General features: G+C 40.8%; 1 protein-coding gene across 5 annotated transcripts in view; it reads left to right on the plus strand.

Annotated features, from left to right (window-relative positions):
- mpp7a (MAGUK p55 scaffold protein 7a) overlaps nucleotides 1–23,058 on the plus strand; it is a 175,035-nt gene that overhangs the window by 22,725 nt on the left and 129,252 nt on the right. For all 5 annotated transcript variants that reach the window (XM_088072300.1, XM_088072301.1, XM_088072302.1 and 2 more), the window contains exon 2: nucleotides 22,140–22,308. In XM_088072300.1, coding sequence (XP_087928426.1) covers nucleotides 22,272–22,308 — 37 coding nt within the window. In that variant the 5' untranslated portion in view covers nucleotides 22,140–22,271. The remainder of the gene's footprint in view (nucleotides 1–22,139; nucleotides 22,309–23,058) is intronic.

Genomic DNA, 23,058 nt, shown 5'->3' on the forward strand with positions numbered 1-23,058 from the left:
GAGCCAAATACATGTTCAGATCACGTTGTCGTCCCCTTTTCTTGCTCTGACAAGCTCTGTGCAGCCCACCGAGCAGCTAAGGTTACCGCTTAACACTTATCTAATCAAGAACCAGGAGGGCAGGAATCTGTGGCCAGTCAGGGACGTACTCACATAACAGCACCACTATCAACCCCATCATCATTTAAGCTTACCCCCTTTACCCTGCAACCTGACTCTAAAGCTCCCCTGACTCTAAAAACGGACCAAAGCCTGACCACGGAGCCCCACTCGTCGCCTCGTCAATCTCTTTAATTGGAGGGAGATAACCTGGGACTCATTGTGTGTCATTGCTGGACATATTTAAAATCTGCATCCCTGTTTTCAGACTGAAGTTTAAAGCAGCTGGACAGAAGATGAGAAACATTTCCGTCGTCATTTCATAGAGAGAGTTTAATGAGTTTGTAATGGCTGCTGTGAGGGTCTTTATCACGGTGAGCGATCAGAGTGAGAGATTTGATAAGACGGAAGGCTTGGCACCCCCGTGAATCCAATCAACACACACACACAGTATCAGGCTGCAGGTTGACCTGTGTGTGTTGGTAATTTGGGAGGTGCTGATCGCTGACACTCCATTATGGCTGCTGTCAGTGTGCCAGGAGGGCGGCTATGATGATACCTCCATTCTCGACAGCCCGTGTATGTATTTCGCTGCTCCGCTGTGGAAAATGCTGTGTTGCAGTCTTGCAATTTGCAGTCTTCAAGGTCGCGCTGTCCGTCTGTATATATTATGACACAGAGTTGTCAGGATTGATTCTGTTGATCCATCCCATCTGCTCACAGGCGCGTGTGTCCAACCTCTTGGGGATAATAAAATCTTGACAATGTGATGTGCTGAAAAGGATTATCAGAAGTACTCACACACTCTCTTACACACTTATCCAGCGTCAGAGAGTGAAGAATAGAGCGATAAAGTCTGGGTCTTATTTGCATTTCGTGTGTGTTAGTCCTGTTTTAGACATTTACTGTTGATTTGAATTTTCAAACTTTTCGATCTTCCTGCTTCTGTGTCATGGTTACTGGCAGCTCTGGTGCTAGTGTGGTGTTAACGCTGACCATAGCAGACCGGCTGATGGTTGTATTGTTGGACCCAGAGGAGCAGCTTTAGTAAAGCATCTGCTACCAGAAAAGCTTCCCTCACACAATGTCACCACCTTTTTCCATCTGCTCCATCAGACTTTCTCCATCTGGTTGGAAGCAGTCAACATCAACAACAGTTACTGCCGCCTCATTACAGACATGATTATTTGGAGTTTCTGTGAACAGTTTGTATTTTGCTGAATATAATGAATAATGCATGGATGTAGTAAGAAAACCTGGATATGGCATGGAGGCAGGGCCCCTCTATAAGAGCTGGTCAGTGGCACATAAGGCAAAAAAAAAGCTCTATTTCCTCAGTATGAAAGTTTGATTTGATGAATTTAAAAAAATCCCACCCATTTATTTGAATGTGAGTGGTGTGTCTATGCTGCACATTGGGGCCTAAAATAAAAACACAACAGTCTGCAGCGAAAAGTGTAAAGAGATTCAACCACCCGATGTTGCACTGCGGTGGCCAATCACGTAATTACATCAGATCGCAAAAAGCCCCGTCCATGGGAACAATAGTACGAGCTTAAATATTATAGTAAGCAAAAGAAATAAAGTATGCACAAACATGTCTACAAAGGAGAGCTCTCACTTTGTTTACGTGTTTGCGCACGCGGGTCTTTTTTGGCAGTTAAGACACTACAGGAATGTTAATCAAAAGGAATTTACAGATCTTTTAAGCCAACATAAACAAACTTACAAGAGACAAATCCTCATTCGCTGAGATGCAGAGATTGGTTTCCTATAGACGGTCTCCACCCTCCGCTCCCCTCACAAATGGGCCATGTCTGAATAACACTCACACACCACCGCAAAACCCTGCAGCTAATCACCTGAACCCCAGATTCAGTGTGAATGCAGCCTTACAGTGGAAGTACCATAGCTCTGATACCAACTCCAAATGTATCGCTGTAGTAAGTTTCTTATTATTAAGCAAAAGCTTTCTCTATCTACTTTTTACATGGCTTTAGAGCTTTCCTTTGCTGCAACATCACAATAAGCGTTATGCAAATTACGTGATGATATCACAAATATGCAAATGAGCAGATGACCTCATTTGCACCCAAGCCCTCTAAAATCCCCGGGAAACCCTGATAAGTAAACATTTTATCACGTGATACTTGTGCTGCTCTCAAACACCATTCACAAGTATATCAACTTTTAAACCCTGAGCAAATTTTCCTTTAAAAATATGGGAAAAAAGGCAATGAGTATCTTGGTAAGAAATGTTCCACAAAGTGCAAGAAATTAGAAGATTAGAAAAAGGTTTTGAAAAATGTTTTGGTGAAAAGGGAAAATTCTATTTTTAATATTCATAATTACATTTTTAAAATTGTGTCACAGAATTCTTAAAGATATGAAACACTTTTCCCAAGTGTTTTTGTTCTCTGTCTTTTCTTATTGCTTTCTTTTTTTGTTTTTGTTTATTGGCTTGTTTTTGCAAGTTTTAAGGTGAATTTTTTGTAGTTTTACGTGTTTTTAATAATTTGGGAGTGCATTCTGGGACAGAGAGAGAGAGCTGGAGAAGGAAAAAGAGTGTAGAGAGGGAGAGCGAGAAAGAGCATGTTCATTTTTTGGGTCATTTCTTCCTTCATTGCTCATAGCCTTCTTTCTACATTTTTAAAAAAAAATCGACGATTTCTTAGATTTTAAATGGTTAATCACACTGCGGTGCATGGCAGAACCTTTAATTTACACCATGTCACAGTATATTTTGTCACATCATTCAACCCTAAAAACCCACTTTCTTGTTAGAAAGGCAGTGGTATGTGCGGTGGCTTCTTGTTGAGTGATGGTATGTGAGGGGGAGTTGATCTCGGGTGCACAGTAGTGTGCATCCTGCTCATCTACATGAAGCATGTTCACACATGTATAACATGGTGCTAACAGACACTTTCACTGCTGCCGCCTCTCACTGATGCTCTGAATCTCTCCTAACACACTCAAGTTCATCTCTCCTCGCTGTCGTTATACATTTATAATGATGTTGTTGGACACACATAAACACACGTGACAGACCCTCTCGTGTGTCGCCGACTGCACCAGTATAGAGTTTCATCTGATGATGTAATGCTCTAACAGCAACAATACACTCAGCAGAGCTTAGCCTGCCGCTTGAATGATTATCGCCGCGTTCTAACCTAATAGTCTCCATGCCAGCAGTCGTCATATCAGTGCTCATGTAAATGTCTAAAAGGATTTGCATCGTTATCGTCGTCACTATCCCGAGCACGAGCCTCTCTGTGTTTAACAGATGCTGTGCCAGGTGTTACATAATTGTGTGTATTGCAGGACTTCTAAGAAAACGAAACGGGCTGATTCTGCTGTATGCGTGCTTGATGTTGGTGTGGTCTACTAACGCGTCTGATGGACCTTTTTTTTGTTTTGTTTTTTGAACCAAGTATTTTTATAAGACTTTTATATTGCATGTGGTACAGGGAAAACAAAAAACAAAAATGAAGGTGCAATACAGAAAATTCTTAGCAAGGTATCTTAATTTAACTGCTAAGACAGGACACTGAGTGTTTTTTAAGGTCTAAAATAAATAATCAGGGAATGAAAATGCTACCTATGCAATTACTGGTGGTCCAGAAGATAGGAAAAGAGAAACAGCAAATGGAAAAATACATAATTATGTTGTCATCAAAGCATAAAGACAAATAGACTTATGTAGCCTACTCCCCTTCTAGAAATTTCATAAAACACCCCCAAATTTTAACAAAGGTAGAATACATGCCTTTAATTCTAAATGTAAGTTTTTAAAGGGCAGTAGAGTGTGATAGATCTGCGAGCCAGGCTTGTAAGCTCAGTGTGGTAGGAGATTTCCAGGATTTGATGATGGTGTGTTTTGTAGTAGATGTATCTTCTTGTTAGCAGAGCAGGTTTATGTAAGAGCTTGTTAAAATTTTAACCTCGCCATAAAAAAAACATTAACACTAACACTAACACGGCCTAAGAAGGCCTTTAAAATTCGATATTAATGTCACGAAACAAAAGGAAATTCAAAATTTGCTCCACATTCCTGCGATGTTAGAAATTTTAGATTTTTCCACTTTCCCTCGGTTCATGATGGAGTGTCTGCCGTGTGATTGTGCTTACTATGCAGAGCTGTGTAGGCTGCAGTCACACACACTTGTGCTCCTCTCCCATGTGTCGTTCGGCTCAGTGAGGGGCTCAGCTGTTGGTTGCTGCAGCCCATCTGTCTTTCTGTCTGTGTGTCCCGGTCAGGGTCAGGTCTGGGTCACCTTGAGGACTTGCTTCATTACTCTCTAGGGGATCATGTGTCCACATAGAGTGGGGAGTGGACAAGTGAAGAATAGGGTGCAGAGTGGTGGAGGCTTCATGTGCTGGGGGTGAAGGAGAAAAGAGAGTGGTGTCTGTCGACTAGAGATGCTCGGACTGTGTGTAAGAAACAACTGGCTTAAATAAGACCATCAGAGTTACTTTGTTTGAGTCTGAACAAGAGTTTGATTGTCCACCTTCTAAACCCTCAGGTCTACTTCCACACACATTTTTGTCATGCCTCCGTGCTGGCGATAGCTGAGGCAGAAGGCATTATATTTTTGAGATGTTTGTCCTTAAGTACGTCCGTATGTTTGTCAGTCCATACCTCCATCAGTCTGGCACATTCTTGTGAACGCAAGAATTGTAATCACAATGTGTCAACGTAATTTTTTGCAAATTTTGCACAGACATTCACGTGGACTCAACAATGATTAGATCAGATTTTTGTGGTCAAAGGTCAAGGTCACTGTGATCTCATCAGTCTCCTTCTTGTGAACACAATATGTCAAGAACACATTGGGGAATTTCTTCAAATTTGGCACAAAAGTATAAGTAGACTCAAGGATGAACTGATTAGATCTTGTTGGTTAAAGGTCAAGGTCCCTCTGACCTTACTTTAATCTTATTCCTGTGAAACGCAATATCTCAAGAACACCTTGAGTGACTTTATTCAAACACAAACATTGACTTGGACTCAATAATGAGCTGATTAGAGTTTGGTTTTCAAAGTTCAAGGTCACTGTGACCTTGCATCCGTCTACTTTTCGTGAACCCAGTGTCTGAAGATGTCCTTAAGGAAGTTTCCTCAAATTTGGCACAGATGTCCACTTGGACTCAACAATTAACTGATTAGAATCTGGTGGTCAAAGGTCACGGTGACATGTTTTTGGCCATAACTCAAGAACCCTCAAACCTTGAAACTGTGCTGATTGTATAGTTCTGTGTGTGAAGCATCCATGTTTTCACAGATATGGATGTAAACTGTAAGTGCAACTTGACTGGTGCGCAGAAGCATAAAACCGTGTGGCGGTGTATCTAGTTTGTTGTGTCATAACAATCTGAGTCTGTCAGTAGCCAAAACAAGCTTCTAGTGGACATAAATGGACAGTGCACAAATGTCCAGAGTGGTTACATTGCAGCATGTTAAATGGTCAATTAGGAACAAAACATGGAAAATAGGGTTAAAAGTACCAAAATTACTCTTTAAGATGCCTAACCCAATTTATTTGCATCAACTAGTTGTACACAATACCCATAATTATGCTAATAATCGAAGGCATCAGCAGAGTTATACTTTTACCTAAATCAGCTGGACTTATTCTTAGACATTGAATATTGATATATTGCAGCCTTGATGGAGCTTCGTCGACAGAGAACAGAGCAGCATATGTGGGAAATGGGTAACCTTGACTTTAAAAAGCCTCTTTAACATTCGATCAAAATACTTAATATCGGAGTACTCAGTTTGTGTCTCCTCTGGACAGTGTATCTGCTTCAGTGTATCTTTGTTCACCCTGAGAAATGTTTCTCTCCAAATTGTGGGAGTACTGGCAGCACTGGGCCTGTTTTGCACTTTGTGGAATCTCCCCGGGCCAACGTTGGTATTCAACAAAAACTTTCTCACTGTTTTGTTTTGTTTTTATAACTACTCGCTTATTCACACGCACAGACATCTTTTAAACCTGCCCCTTTCATAACTGCTTTTAAAGAGGCTTTGGCTGTCTGTGGGCACTGTGTGGGAGGCTGAGGGAGTGATTAAGGACGAGGCAGCATTGAGGATGCTCAGTGGTTTGGAATTCTCCTGCCAGGCTGAGTAACGGTGCGGATGGGAGAGCTGTCACCCCGGTTGATTTACACCTGTGTTTGTGTCCTGGGCAGGGAGAAGGAGGCACAGGGCATGATTGTGCCCTGTGTGCTGGCTTGTAGGAAGAAGTGGCTCCACTGGGTGGCACGGTGGCCCCTAGGAAGACAAAAGTCTGAGATTACGGCAGGGTTTGATTACGGGATGATAAAATGTGGTATAAAAGTGGTTGTTATTGTGTGCGGCTAAAAACACATTTCATCCTGTTTTTGAAGAGGTTGGATTTTTTTTTGTTGTTTGTTTGTGAGAAAAGCCACTTTCCACTGGAAAACCACAAATGTGGCTACATGATTACAGCCTCTCCTCTCCTCTTCTTATTTTTCATTTTTTTTCTTACATGCATAAATAAAACAACTATTGAGAGTGGAGTAAAACAATGCTGTGACTGAGCTGCATGATTCTCAAACTTCCTTTTTATAACAGGAAAAAAAATACAGCTTGGTTAAATAGCGTTTTGGAGTCAATTGTTTGTCAGCATTGGGCAATGACTGCAAATGGTTTTAAAAAATATTGTAAGTTTACCCTTTGAATCGAATTGTATGGTTGGTAAAAATTACCATACAACATGCATAATTACTTCACATTTTACCTGTCAAATGCTGTCATCCTCAGAATGAGCCCGCACAATCATGTCAAATTTTAAGTTGTTTTATTATTTCATTCTAAACTAAATTGTAAAGTTGGCTGTCCAGTGGTGGCTGTGGGCGAGTTTTCGAACTTTAAATGCACCTGTACATGTACAAGTATTTTGTTATGTATGCGAGGCAGTAGAAATATGTGTGATATAGTTGAGTGTATATAAGGGAGCTTCCCTGCTGTATACAAGGCATTGATTGTTGTACTCTGTTTTAATGTTGTTTTGTGTGTTGCATTATGTATGGGGCTAAACTCTTTACTTAAACAGATATTGTTTGTTTCTGTTTTATCTATTTAAGTGATATTTTTTATGTTTGAGGACTCTTGAAAGAATAGTGGGCTAGAAGATCCTATTAAAAAAAATCAAGTCCAATCACTGCAGGGCGTCTGTTTATCGCTCTAGAGTCCATGCTCTGGTAAAATTGATGCCACACCACCAGCTGGGTGGCATCTAGTAATTGTTTGTTTTCTGTCATAAGCAGCTTAGCACCAGGATTATCAGTCGATGCAAGTTATGTTTTTTGTGTCACAGCAGGAGGGGCGGCTTGTGTCTTATGTTCCGAGCCAAAACATGAAGGTTTGGTCATTATTCCCTGTCAGTCCCAGGTGTTACTCTCCTCTCAGAGCTAGGAGGAGCACCTGTGCTGCTGTTAGGGCCGAGCTTGGCTCTTTCAGCTCCACTGTCAAGGTCGAAAATAGTGAAAACACAAAAGGACAAAAGAGCCTTGGTGCTGTTCAAACACCTGTATGTTGCAGGTAAAACATAAGGAACAGATTGCGGCAGATTACCGTTATAGTTGTAAATCACAGTGTGGGAGAACAGATCAAAATATAAAATATAGTGCAGTTGTTCCCAACTGGTGGGTTGCGGTCAAAACGTTGGCTGCAGGTCCACTCTGAATGGACCGTAAGTGACTTGTGACCTTTTATTTTTAAGTATAGTGACTTACCAGCACAGAGCTTTTATTTTGAACTGTTGTTTCTCTTAAGTCTTGCAAAAAGTTTTATTTATTTGTGTTCTAAGCCAATGTGTTATTTACATTTTGTCAAATAAAATTGGATATTTGATAATTCATGTAATGCAGTGGTACCTAACTTGTGGGTTGCGGTCCAGAAGTAGGTCATGGTTCAGGTCTGAATGGACTCTTGAATGTGTCAAGTTTGTTAATAAGTATATTATGTTGAAGTGCAGAACCACAGACTGTTAAGAGCCTCATTCATCACACCAACCTGTTTTTTTCCCAGTACAGACACTATTTTCTTGACCTGTTCTTGGTATTATTTGGCCTTTAACATGCTGTGCCTTTGCAGCGTTTTATGTCACTAATCTTAACAGTAATATTAACTTTTTTGATTATTTATTTTTTTCTAAAGCTTTTTTTTTTGCCTTTATTGGACAGGACAGCAAAGCGATTTTAAGTAATTTTAAGTAATTACGCTCAATTCTTGTAACATGTCTTATTTCATTGTGCTCCAAGCCCACGTGTTGTTTGCATTTTGTGAAATGGAATTGAATATATAAACTCTGAAGAAATGACAAAGGAAAAAACTGGACCTCGTGGCTGGACCAGTTGGGAACCACTGATATACTGTATTAGTCCACTGTATATTGTCAGTTAAAGAAATGGCGATGTTTTCTTAATATGTTTTGACTCATAGGACACCGGGATCGTCAGGTGAAAATGCAGCATTTCCCAAAAGCCAGGGGTTAACAAAATAAGAGCCCTTAGTTTTAGATTTGCCCTCTACAGTTAGACGGTAGACTCTATCTGCTCATTGAGCTGCACATTGACCCATGTTGGCTTTTTCTGGGACTGGGTGGCTTTGAATCTGTTCCTGAATTAATTTAAACCTCACAGAGACTTCCCAAGTAGACGCGGGGTTCATGTCTCAAACTATCACCTCGGTGTTTATCTTTCCATCCCATGAGCGTGATAGCATGTATATTTGGGTCCTCATTGGTGTAACCTAACCGTGTATCAGTCTTTGGCCCTCTGGCACCTACTCTCTTTCTGTCCTGCTATCTGAGCTCCCATGAGCCTCCTCTCTCCCCGTTTGGCTCAGACCAGAGCCGTGCTGGAGACACAGAAGAACTCAGGACTGGGCTGCTCATCAAACCTTACAACTTTCTTAAAAACAGCCACCCTGTGTCTGTAGCAACAACTTTGCAGTCACGAATAACAAAAGCTGGAGTTGAATGTCTGGTATGACTCTTGTGTAATCTTTAGTCTTATTTGTTTATTCTTTAATCATATATTTACTCTGTTAGTGTAGAGAAAGTACTGTTGGCATGAAGAGAACATTAAACATTTGTTTAAGTTGTATAGTTTTGAAAAGTTTGGCTTCTTTTGTTGTGTGACACACTCAGATGACATCCTGTAGAGCATGACTGAGCCTGGACTCTGAAAGCCGACACTTGAGAGTTCAAAAATCTGATAACGATGTATTACCATAACATTAACAGCTATTTTTTGTCAGGCATTTTCTGTTCCCTTCAGGACAATGAAAATACTTTAGCGATGTCAAAATGTGTCCAGTACTTTGATTTATGACCAAGTACTTATGAAAGTGAAAATTCCATTATCACCAGCTGCCAGCTAGTCTGTAGACTCTGTGTCAGTGGTGGAATATGACTAAGTATATTTCTGCAAGTGTTGTACTTAAGTACAAATTTTAGGTATTTGCACTTTACTTGAGTCTTTTCTTTTCATGTTACTTCATACTCGTACTCCACTACACGAGGGACATTTGTTTTGTTTTGTTTTTTAGGAGTCTTCTGCACTGGGGACTTTCACTTGTAATATTTAAAGTATGTTTTACAGATAATTATTTTCTGTTAAGTAACATTTTCAATGCAAAACTCTCATTTAGAACAGAGTATTTTCCAGTCCTGGATGAAGTTCCTAAAAGCCATACTCAAGTAAAAGTACAGCTATCTTACCAGAAAATGACTTAGTGAGAAGTTAAAGTCACCGAATAGAAAGTTACTTGAGTAAAAGTCTCAAACAATAATGATAATAACTTTATTTATATAGCACCTTTAAAAACACAGTTTACAAAGTGCTTTGACAAACAAGGCAAAGCCGAGGCCCCGGAAATTAAAACAATTTAAGTAATGCAGTAATGCCGAGAAAGGGCAGAATTAAGTAGGAGGTTCGAGGCAGGGACTTAAAAGAAAAATACAATAATAATAATAATACTAAAAGTGATAATAATAATAATATAACTATTCATAATAAAAATAACAATAACGATAGAAATAATGAAAATAATGATTAAAAGAAGAGTTAAAGGATACAATAAAAGATGAATTAAAAGACAAATTAAAAGAATTCAAAAAATTAAAAGACAACATCACATAAAAGCAAGTCTATAAAAATTTAAGAAGTCACCGATCTGCCAGCCTTGTCTCCTCAGGCAGGTCACTCCACAGCCGAGGGACCCTGATGGCAAAAGCACGATCCCCTTTAGTTATAAGCCTCGACTGTTGAACGACCAGAGGGCCCCCACCTGAGGATCTAAGGCTGCTGCATGGCTCATATGGGGTTAACAATTCTATAATATAGCTTGGGGCCAGACCCAGACAAGCTTTAAAAGTGATCAGTAAAATCTTAAAATCAATTCCAAAATGAACAAGGAGCCAATGGAGGGAAGCCAGAAATGGGGTGATGTTGTCTATAAAAACCAGTGAGAAGCCTAGCTGCTGCAGTTTGGACAAGTTAAAGTATCCGATATTTACTATACTTAAGTATACAAAGTAAATGCGTTATATGAAATGTACTTAAGTAAACACTGGTAATTAAAAAGCAATCTTCATAAGCGTTCTTCATAACAGGTACACCACTGTAAAAATGGAGAATGGAATATACATTAAACTTGAAGAAAAACAAATTTTTCAGAATGTAAAGGATTTAAAAAACAAAATCCAGTTTTTCCTTCTCTCTAATTCCTTCATCTGTCTGTCTCTTCCGCCCTCCTTCCTTCCTTACTTTGTAGTAGTTACTAAGATGCTTAGGACAAATGTTGTGAAGTAAAAGTATACATTTTATATAGGAAATGCAGTAGAGTAAAAGTGAAAGTTGACAGAAAAAAAAAGATTTTTTTTTCAAATTGTTACCAAGATATGCACTAAACAGGAGATTAAACTAAATTAAAATATGAACTTTTTGGTGTCATCTTCTGGATGAACTATGCAATGGCAAGCGTTAGGCTTAGGTTATGGTTCTAAATGACCACTAACATACTGTACTTCTGGCATTCCCGTTCTGCGCTTCCTTGTTAATTATCCACAAACATGCCGATATTTCTGCAGCAAGTTAATATTAGCTCATGTGATACCTGGTTCTGCTCAGACCTGCTGCCTCTGCGAAGAGTTGGCCTGACGTGACCACTTTTCGTGCCTCAACTCCACGATTTTACCACAAATGCTTGTTGATAGTACGAGGGATTATTTTTAGCTGCAGTGACGAGGGAATGCTAAAATACAGTTATTTTGGTCCCAAACAGCATTAGTATGGTACGCAGCTTACAGATGAACCAATGGGAACATGTGTGTCTCTCTTTCTACACTTCTATTTTACTCTTTCACTTTTTTTACTCAGCTAACATTCTCTTATCTTCTATTCCCACTCTTCTTTCTTCCTTATTTTAGTCTTTCTCTCCTCTCTCACTTGCTCTCCCTCTCTATCAATTATGCATCTGTTAATGGGCTCACTTCCACTTCCTGCTGCAGCTCTGTTAACACGTCCTGTAAACACGCGCAGAAGGTGTGCGTGTAAACACACAGGAGAAGCATGTAGACCCGACATTGCCCCGTTGGCCTCTGTTGCATCACTGCTTTCTTATCTGTTTTATCCCATCTGTCCATCTGTCCGTCTGTCAAACCAGCTGTCTCTCTCTGTTTCTATGTGCCCCCCCCCACCTCCTCCTGCCCCTGCTCACCCTGGCGCTCCAGGTAGAGTAATTCACTCCAGCAATATCTGCTGAGGATGTAGGTTACCCAGCAACACTGGCATTAGAAGGACTCCCAGATTAGTGCGGCTTATGGCTACCTGCTGCTCCACCTCTGTGCCCGGCATCGCAGGTGCGCTGCTATTTGTGGCTCAAATCACTCATCTGAAAATCCGTCATCATCTAATTAATGTCAGTGGAAGGTGGAGTCACAGAGCACATAGTGCTGTTTGCATAGAGGATTAATGCACAGGCCGATCACTCCCTATTAATAAATACGTTTTCATTCAGGCATGTTGGATCCTTAAGTAAAGCACTCACGTCAATGATATTTTTTTTTGATTAAGCAAAGTGCGATCTGCTCCTCTGTTGCTTGCACCACCAACATTAGTACATCCATCCATCCTCTCTTTTTTTATCTGTCTGTTATGGCATAATTAATTCTGCCATTTCATGTCTGGGATTAATTGAATTGGTCATTATCAATGCCACGGCCACCCTGCATGCTGCGAGTTCCTGTGTGTGTGTGTGTGTGTGTGTGTGTGTGTGTGTGTGTGTGTGTGTGTGTGTGTGTGTGTGTGTGTGTGTGTGTGTGTGTGTGTGTGTGTGTGTGTGTGTGTGTGTGTGTGTGTGTGTGTGTGTGTGTGTGTGTGTGAGACAGCGAGAGAGACTGTGTGGAATGTGTGTGTGGCGACTGATAGTGACTGTGGTCTCCTCTCACTGTTAGTGGGTCAGGAAGAGACAAAGAGCTGCTGTGTGTGCCTGGGAACCAGAGGACAGAGATGGGAGGAGGACAAAGAGGTGGAAGAGGTGTTAAGACAAGAGGAGTGCAATGTTGATCTGCAACTAATGATGATTGCTTTTCATCATGCATCACTTATTTTAATTTTAATGTCATTTACAAAATGCACCATGTTTTTTTCAGAGCCGACATCAACAAATAACGTGGTTTGTCTGACAAAAGATTTAAGCTGTGTTATTATGTAGATGTTTATTCATAGTTTATGTAACATCTTTACTGTGTGTGCCTAATCTTGGAGGCGGGTATTTAATTTACAGTGTTTATCAAATTGTTTTGATTATTTTTGGATTTTTGAGGTGGGAATGAATTCACAGTTTTAGAACATGTATTAGTGTTGCTGTTGCAGTTTACCTTAGCCTTGTCATAGCAAGAAAAGCAGAGGTGTTACTAATTTCATTAACGATGGCTCGTTTTTTTTTTCAAGCGTCCCAGTAAGTCATGACAGTGAGCCAGCAAGCATGCTGTGATATATTCTATAAAAGATACTTTTGTGTCTGTGTGCAGCCGAAAACTACAGGCTGCTGTGTGTGTGTGTGTGTGTGTGTGTGTGTGTGTGTGTGTGTGTGTGTGTGTGTGTGTGTGTGTGTGTGTGTGTGTGTGTGTGTGTGTGTGTGGCAGCGTGCCACCAGCCTGCGGGGCCCCTCCTTGGTTTTTAGTAATAATGGGACCTTGGCTGGCAGTGGATGAGATTACTGGTGCCCATCTTTACTGGCACCCTGAGGCACATCTGAGGTCATGATGGGGACAGAGACAAACACACACATACAGCTGAGGACACAAATTCCCACACACAAGCAACCATGGAGACTTGCACTGTCTGCTGACGTCCATAATACTTTTTTTCCTACATGGTGTGTTGACTGCAGATATTTAGTGAGCTGATTGCGCCATCTAGTGGTCATTTGTTGTCACCACATTTAGAGAGGATACTGCCCAGTAGGTAAAGTGAATATTTTTACGTTTGGCTTAAGTGATATTCCATAAAACAAAATGAATTTTAATTAATTAACGAAGTTATTTTTTTTTTACCAGAGTTCCCATAATGTACAGACACTTGTGGAGGGTTGGGGTTAGTAACCCTGATCATATGGAACCATGAGTGGAAAAAACCCAACAACAACAACAGAAAAAAAACCTTTAAAGTTCCTTATTAAATGCCCATATTAAATAAGAAAAAATGTTTTTAAAAAGAGTCAAATTAGATAAGAAAAACGAGTTTAAAATTACCAAAGACAAAGATGAGGCAGTGGGAGTTTCAGTTCAAAGTTGTAAAAACTTCCAAAGTCTCTCACCCAGCTGTTAAAAAAGATACCTCTGGTGAGCATTAATATGACAACAAATGAACAAACACAAATAGAAAGCCTGCTATTCTGTAAAAAAAAAACCCAAAACAAAAACACCAGAAGTGCTTAAAAATATAATAAGGGCTAATAAATAGTTATTATTAAGTTAAGGTGCTGTAAAACACAATTACAAACTAGAAATGTATATAAACACTTGTTAGTAAATGTTATATCTTTATGTATATCTGCATAAGTAGTATGATTCAATTCAATAAGGTTGGGGTTAGTAAGGCTGAGGGGTTAGGGTTATTTAGGGTTAATGGCACTGTAAGGAAAAGTCAGGGAGGTTCTGCACGTTTGATCAGATATAGTGTCAAGACCACATGTAGTGAAAATCATGTCCAGTCAGACTGAAAAACACTTCTGGAACTTTTTGCATTTTTTAATTTATGTTTAATACAACATACTGGGATGGATAAATACATTTTTTCTCAGGGTCGCACTAGTTAACACTTTTGTTTACAATTGAGTCGTAGTGTGTGGTAAAAAAGAAAAAAAAGGGTGGAGCGCCGTGAGCCCTCAGGCAGGAGCAGAAACTTGAGTTTCAGGTCTGTTCAGGTGAGCCGATACACCTGGTGGGCGGGTGTCTTCCTGTATGGGAGGGTTTAGTTTGCGTTGACACTGTAATAGTGTAGTGGCAGTGCCCGTCGCTGTGTGTGAAGTTGTGTTTTTGTTGCAGGAAGAACGTGTCCGGGTAAGTCCCCTGACGCAGCTTTTCTACCTTTTTTCCTGGTTGTGTTCCCTGATCTGTTTTAGTAGCATATCTGCACCTTTATAAGATCAGATCTCTTTGAAATCTAGAGAATGTCTTGAGTATTGGTGCATTGGTGCTTTTGTGGACATAGGAATATTGTAGACGAAGTGACTATGGGTGGACAAATTGTCAGCCTACCCAAATATCGGGGCTGAATTCTGGCATTTTGCTGATCAGTATCAGTATTTTATTTTAATGACTGATGATGAAATTAGTTCAATAGAAAGTGCTAAAGAAAGTGTCAGCATGGGGAGAATTTTTGATTTTTACTTACACAACCTGCTTGATTTTGTATTTTTTAAAAAAGTTGCTGGGAACTTGCTGCATATGACGTTGAAAGTTTCAGTTTTGTTTAACATTTGCTAAAGGCATTTAAACAAAGTGTTGTGTTGAAGTTTTTTAGTTTCATTTTATTCTCAATTCCAAATATCAGTCATTGGTCTCATTAATTACTAATAATACCCTTACTAATACCCTTTAAAGTTACTTTGACCCTCGATTTGTTTGTTGCTTTAAATTTTGCTCATCTTTTACATTTCTAGTTGTGCATTCTGGAGATAGCACAGTTGTAAAGCTATAGTTTGACACATTCAGCAGACATTTATTGTTCTGCAATAAATATCTGCTACACGAGAGACTTCCAGTCTGTCACCTTTGATTTTCTGTGAGCGCCCTGACTCATATCCTTCCATATCAGTGAGCCCCGAGTTCCTGAAACATCTTTCCATTTCTCTTGTAAATTAGATGGCTCTCTCTTAAATGCGTTAAACCCTCTATAGCCCATGACTTCATGCCTCTGGAAAGACAGGTTGACCCAAACACAGATTTATATCTGTGTGTGTGTGTTAACAACACATGTACATACACATAAGCAGATGTATTTTATGTGGAAAGACTGGACGCTTATGAGCAACACGTGGCTGAGTTCTGATTCTGAGCTGTCAAAAAAAAAAAATCCCACCTGAGACCCAGAGAAGAGGGCTCACTTTTCCCATTTCTGTCAGCCCTCTCACATTGGATGAAGCCTTGCCTGTTGATATGCACTTTTCTTCGTCATGGGTTAATGGCGTTCATTGATATTCCACATTTGCTCCCCTAATCTGTTTCCATATGCTTTTTAGTTGCACGAATATACTTCTTCCTATTGCTCATCGCTATTACTGCTCCTCCACTGCAGTCAGTCAGTCCAGGAACATCAGCCGTGCCAGGTACCACTGAGCCTTAATTTAAGCAGCCCCAATCCCTCGTAAAGCTAACGGCTATTAACGAGAAGTCGTATGGCACACGCCTGAAAAACACAACCCTGTCCCACCAGCGTCACGCGCCTCATGCTTAATAGGAATCGACGTGGTGACATTTTGGCAGCGCTAAGCCGAGGCAGGAGAAAGACATTATTCAACAATGTGTTTTTCCACAGAAGAAACAGAAAAAGGCAAAGGGCTGCCTGTGCGGCGCTGGCATCAGGAGGATTTTCGATTTTTTTTTCTTGGTCTTTTAGTTTCAAAATGTCATGTGGATGAACGTTCCCCTCCACCATGGTTTAATACACTGCAATTATGCACAGCCCATTGAAATGTAGTTCCACCGTGTGCCTGTGTGTAAATGAATGTTCGCCTTTACCACAGTTGGATACACTGCAATTATACTCTTATGATCGTGTCATGTATGGTTGTGTGCATGTGGCTGTAACTCTATCTACTTCTGTCTGTCTGACTTTGCACTTTGTGGTTCCTACAAGCCAATATGATGTAGAGTAGCTGAAATACAAATTGATTTTACATCCAATCTGTCTTCACAGCTACCCCATACCCATACCCCAAAGCTCACCAATGAGGCTTGAAGTAAGAGAACATAGTTTTCCATAAAAGGAACAACTGTGCTATTTCTTTTAAATACACATGGTACTGCATCCGTGTTCTTCTGTCTCGTCAGCCTTGTCAAAGTCTACCTCTGTCTTTCTCAACAGCATTGCAGTACAAATATTTGGAAGCCTGTTTCGTGAGCTGGAAGATTGTGTGCTTTCTGCTGCTGCTGTTGACCTTTATGTGAGCACACAAAAACGTGCAAAAACAAGATAGCGTACCCTTCAACATGCAGCTGTCAAATACACAGGGTACATTTAATAACTTTGCAAGTCTGCAGCCTTGGATGCTGCCATGGTGCAAAGTAGGGAGTGGGCTCAGATAAAAGGATGGGTCTTCTAAAGCCTGGGTCCTCAACAGGGGGTCCTCAGGGCTACTGCAGGGGGCACCTAATTATTGTATTATCAAAGGTTGTTTTTTTGTTTTTTTCCCAGAAATTTAAGTATGTTTGAATATACACATTAACATAAATCCAACTTATCAGCAAATATAAATCAGCCTATTCACACCCACTACAAAAAAAACCAAACACAAAAACAAACAAACAAAAAAAAAACAATTTAATTTACAGTCCACAACATTAATAATCACGTGAGCTAGCTAATGCTAAATTATTGTGCAGCACCTCTCTATTACAATAAGGTGAACTTGTAAGCTAGCAATTATATACTATTGAAACATATTGGTCAATTAGCTATATTATTATTCCAAGTTTATGGACATTCTTTTGAGCCATAACAAATAATTTTGTAACTTTTTTGAGGAAAAGACTCACCTCAGAAACAACTGGTGGAAGTGCAGTTTGTGAGGCTAATGCACCTAGCCATGCTACAACTGCTGCTTACCTAGCAGCTTCAAGTGGTTGCCAACAAGAGATACCCAAAATTATTCACAGAATTAACTCAAGTGCAACTCAGCATTATACAATATATGTAGTAGGAGCTCCCTGCTTCGTCTCTTTCAGCTATGGGGTCACTGAAACACTTTTTCTAGAGTGAATTTAGGTAATAGTTGAAGGTAAGGGGTGGCAAAATTATATTTTGTTAGTTGTTTTTTTGCGTCCAACTCCAAAAAGTTGTTGGTCTTTACCCAAAATGCATACATTATATCGGATTTTATCATGAACCAGAGGCTAGCATTACATATCTAGTCATATTTATAATTGTCATCCCTTTTCTTTGATCAGCTAATCCCTATTTTTTAATCAAAATCCTGCTTTATTATTTAGAGTAGAAGTTTAAGCAAACATTTAAGTGTTAATTGTATCTACAGGCAAACATCTATACAAGAACTTTGCCTGTAGATACAATTAACACTTAAAATTTTGTTCATTTGTTATAAAACCCATCAAACTTCTCGCAAGAGCTCAAGATTCAAGACATCTATAACGACAAAAGCAGCAGCACATTTGGGTAATAAAACCTGATCTCCCTCATTTTCCTAAAGACTAAGATAAGTGCAGAACCAAAGCCTCACAATGTTGCAACAGACAGTACAGAATTGGTAACCCGAGCAGGTGTCACCTGAACTGCCAAATAGATCTTCTATCGTCTCACCAAGGACCCGCGTAGATAAATTCATCAGACGGGAGCGGATCAGCAGACGTTGAAACTGGTGGCTCGCTTTGGAGTAAACTGGTCCTTTGAGCTGTAACCAGAGCAGGTGTGACAGCGGTGGCTCTGGATGGGCGTCTGTCATGCGTTGAGGAGGATCAATGTCGTTCATGGTGGCCCAGTAAAAACCTCGGCCAGTAGCTGGCCTTCCTGGGACAATCCAGGACAGAAAACCCAACACCAGAGTCGCACCTCGGGGGGTTTAGAGGTGCTGAATGGCAGCGTTGACCTCTGCTGTGTCCTGGTGTAGCACTCCTTGTCCAGGCCAGATGGAGGAAGAATGATTCCACCTCGTGAACCTTGTGAAAGTTTGGAGTGTGACCTTTTTGTCTGGGGATCTCTTTTGGCAATTTGCTTTTAACGACAATCTTTCCACAGTCCAGTCCACCTTTAGGAGGAAGGAAAGAAGCAAAAGACTGAGTAGTAAAATTGATATTAGGTTCTAAACTCAAAGCATACCTTGAAATTGTTAACAGGCCATTGGTGAAAAACACTGGAAGGCCTGTCAGTTCTGTCAGTCATTGACCTCCTGTTATTCCCGTCACTAACTTCATCAACATCCAGCTGAGAGTCAGACGGCTCCACCCGTGGTCTCCCCCCCGGCTGCACGAACAGGCTTGTTTTTGAAAAGAGAGGAAGAATAACAGTCTTCTACACCTCCCTGTTTTCATGCTTCCACCGATCCATCCATCACTCTGGGCTATTTTCTCTTTAAATACTAATTCGACCTCAGGTTTCACACTCAGAACAAGGCTAAGCAGACACAGACAAGTCTCCTTTCGGACATACATACAGGCCTTTGTTGGGGAGAAGTGCTTCAGGTTGAGTCTCAGTTGGGTTTTCAGGGTCAACACTCCCTGCAGTAGAGGAAGTACCCACTAGATGGTGGCAGAACCATTTTTAAGATCTTGACATCTCAGCAGCAAAGGGAGGAACATCTCTTTGCAATTAAGCGTGTCCCATCTCTTGTCCACATGGCAGAGTGTCCCTTTACTCCCCTCATGACCATCTGATATTGTGTGATCTGAACAGACACGGTAAGAGCTTTCTGACAGCGGGGAATGTTTCTTTTAGTCTGTCTGTAATGATCCTTTTGGGCCTTTTAAAGAGTCCCAGGTGTTCCCTGCTCTGCGACATGCTTCCTGGCCCTCCAAAAGATCCTCAAATGGAAAGATGGATTCTTCCTCAGATTGGGGAATATGTGGTCATTCCCCATTGGATGCAACAAAAGACAGAGACTGATATTACAGCGCGGCATACCCAAAGAGTATTCATGTCCCTTGTCTTCCCTTTTGTCTGCCATTCCAATCACAAAGTCTTATGACAAAACCGTGCTGCGGCCCTCTCTGTGAAACACTGAACTGATTTAGCACGGGTCAGTTCTCTTGGCACGAGCGCAGTGGCTGTTAGGTTCAGTCCCCTGTTCAAACCGGCCTGCTGGAGAGATTTTGTGGTCACTGCTCGAGGCGCCGTTGCCCTTCTCTGCTGCTCCTCTTAACCTATTTTATTGAAGTACACAAAGAGTTGAACGGCACTTAACTCCGATTTCACCAGGCTTTTTGCTCATGCGTTATGCTCATGCAAACGACTGACAAATCTGGACTACAAATTGGCGCTGATGGGACGTCGTAGCAGAGTTTTTGAATCCCAGATCTCCTCACGGTGGAAAATCGATCCTTTCTTAAGTGCTGTTTGATGAATGCACCATATTTTGTACATCTCAATCCAGAAGAAAAATATCTTTTTCTGATACACTCTTAATGGCTTGCTTACCTGCACACTCAGGCATCTTCTGGACTGTATTGTTCTAGATGCTTTTTCCACAAGGCTCCACCTGGGGTCTGCTGGGCCCTGAGGCGAGTTCACATCACAGTATGTCAGACAGGCGTGGTAGCATTTTGCAACGTGGGCTGCCGTCTTGGCAGGTTTGAGCCTCGACCTCTGCGTGTGTTTGTACACACATGTGGGGCAAAACGCCAGGAAATAAGTCACTCCTGTGCAGCTTTCACCGCGGGGGCTGAGTGAGAGATTCCTGACAGAAAACACATTTGTAATGAATTTCCGGTCCACTTTTCGGCCCGGAGTCACAGCATTTCAAACTTCAAGTGTGTGTGGCCGACACCACCTTACCATTGATGGTGGTCCCAATGAGCTGGAAGGGCGCAGGTGTCTTGGTTGTCCCTGTCTCCAGCCAAGTGGTTCTGAGTCAGCCATAGCACACTGTGAGTCAGTGGCTAACCAAAGCTGGCTTTTACAACACGTATCAACATGGGAGACACAGAATGTAGCTTATCTCACTGCTGGTGTTTATCTCAAGCATTTTCTTCCAGTGAAGTGAGAAACTAACAGGATCCCAAGGCTCTACAGTTTAGGTAACTGAGTTTGGCTGGGCCACAGCACATGGGAGCTGACATATAATGCATCATTAAACTGCATGCCGTAAAAAACCAAAGGCTCAAAGCTAATTGTTTTCCATTATCCATTTTTCCAGATAAAGCTTTTGTGCTGGTAGCAGCTAGACTCAAGGAACTGTTGAGGTTTCTAGTGGCCTTTTGAAACAGGCTGCAAGAAATATGATATACAGTGGGAAGAGTTTGGTACCTGTTAACCCTTTGAAACCTGGATCGACATCACTTCTTTTTGTGCTGCTTTCAGGCACCTTTCGCAAGTATTTAAACCTTTGAACCCTGAGCAAATTGGTGCGAATTCTTTCGAAAAAAAAGGATAAACAGGGAAAAAAACAGAAAAAAAGGTATTGAGCGACTTGCTAAGAAAAGTTCCACAAATTCAAAGAAATATGTAGATTTAGAAAATTATTTAAAAAAACTAGGGAAAAACTGCATTTCTAATAGTCATAATTACATATTTAAAATGTTGTCACTATGTTATGCCATCAAGAACAAATGTACATTTATATTATACTTTAGTGTTTAGATATATTTATTTTATATTAGTACTTATGTTTAAATTTTATTGATATATTCTACACTTTCCTACTTCTTCTAAGACTTTAGAATGGGAGCATCTGTAACTAAAGGCAATTTCCCCTCAGGGATCAATGAAGTATTTCTGATTCTGATTCTGAGTCATTACATCACTATATCACTGCAGAGCAATTAGTGGTTTGCTGCTATATTAATTCTCTGAATGTTGCGCACAAAACCTTTAAGTCTACAGCTCTGCTCTGCATTTAAATCTATCATGCTTTTATATCCAAATGATTTCATATCATCCATTTTCCTCCTGTTGTGGTTCAGGAGTTTATTGTGTGCTACTATGTGTGTCCGCACATGTTCATCCACTGCGGGGGGAGATTTCAATGAGCCACAGGCTTTTTATTTGTGTTCTACATCCCCTTTTCTTCCTGTCCCTGCTCTATCTGGCTTTCCAGTTGAGCGCCATTATTTACGAAGCGATGCTTTTCCACGCGTGTTTGATTTTTCACAGGTCTGCTGCATTCGCTTGCTTACTTTCCCCTCAGCGGATAAAGTTTCCCTTGTTTCCGCTGGACGCTGAATAAAGTGTGGGATTGCTGTGTGTGTGTGTGATGCATTTGTGTCTCTGAGTGTATACATGGGCGCCAGGTGAGGTGATGTTGGCTCATGTACAAAGCAGGATGTTCAGCAGCTTAGGGAAAAAGTGTTGGGTTGTAAACACCCAGAGTCAACTGTGAACGTACTGTCAACACACACACACACACACACACTCAGTGAGTCATTCACCGTCAATCGCTGGCTCACCTACACACAGATACATATATATGCTAGTATGGTAGATATTCATATCCATGGCTACCGGCAGCTACCAGATCCCATAACACAGAACACAGTAGCTGACTGACACACACGTGCATGCGGCCATTCTGCCATTTGACAAGTAGGCTCTAAAATCTTGTTCTCTCGCAGGGCTCCATGGCATAAAGCCTGTCCTCACATTGAGCCGGTCCCTGGGGAGATCTGCCGAGGAGCTCACTACTCTGACGCCCCACTGCCATTTTCCACAGCCTGAGGGGAACCAGGAAGCAGCCGGCAGGAGCCATGCCTGCCCTGGCCACCGGAGCCGGCCACGAGCCAGGTACAGACCCTTCGGCCAGGAACACAATCTGAAACACAGAGAATCAGAAAAATGCACTCGTGAAAAGTATTTTGCTTCTTTGATTCACATTTTTATGTCCAACATCAGTGCACAAAAAAAGAAAATGAATTCAAGGACCACATGTGATCCCTACACTTCATATCTTTATTAAGCGGCGGCATATTCTGGTTAATTTCAAATGACAAAATATTTACTCTGAACTTGTTGAAGGCTGCTTTTTCTAGAATGGAGCAGACCTTCTAAAAACCATGGCTGGAAAACAGACCAAAGTCTATTTTCACTTCATTTTGTTCCCTGCCAAGTGAAAAACACTCCATTGCAAATATTAGCACCATGCACATTTATAACCCCAACTGCCAAAAATTTGGGAAGCTGTGTAAAATATTAATAAAAACAGAATGCCGTGATTTGCAAATCCTTTTTGCCCTGCAATCAACTAAATACAGTACAAAGAGAAAATATTTAGTGTTCAAACTGAAAAACTGAATTTTATTTTTTTGTAAATATATACTCATTCTGAATTTGATGCATGATACAAGTTCCAAAACAGTTGGGACAGGAGCATGTTTACTGTTATGTTACATTACCTTTTTATTTTAACAGCACTTTTTTGGGAGCTGAGGGCAACAATTGTTGAAGAAAAATTCTTGCTTGATATACAACTTCATTTGCTCAACAGTCTGAGGTCTCCATTGTCATATTTTGTGCTCCAGAAAGCAACACATTTGA

Source organism: Plectropomus leopardus, chromosome 21 (assembly GCF_026936395.1).
Source record: "Plectropomus leopardus strain MGB_pleo_1.0 chromosome 21, ASM2693639v1, whole genome shotgun sequence".
In the NCBI taxonomy this organism is placed as follows: Eukaryota; Metazoa; Chordata; class Actinopteri; order Perciformes; family Serranidae; genus Plectropomus; species Plectropomus leopardus.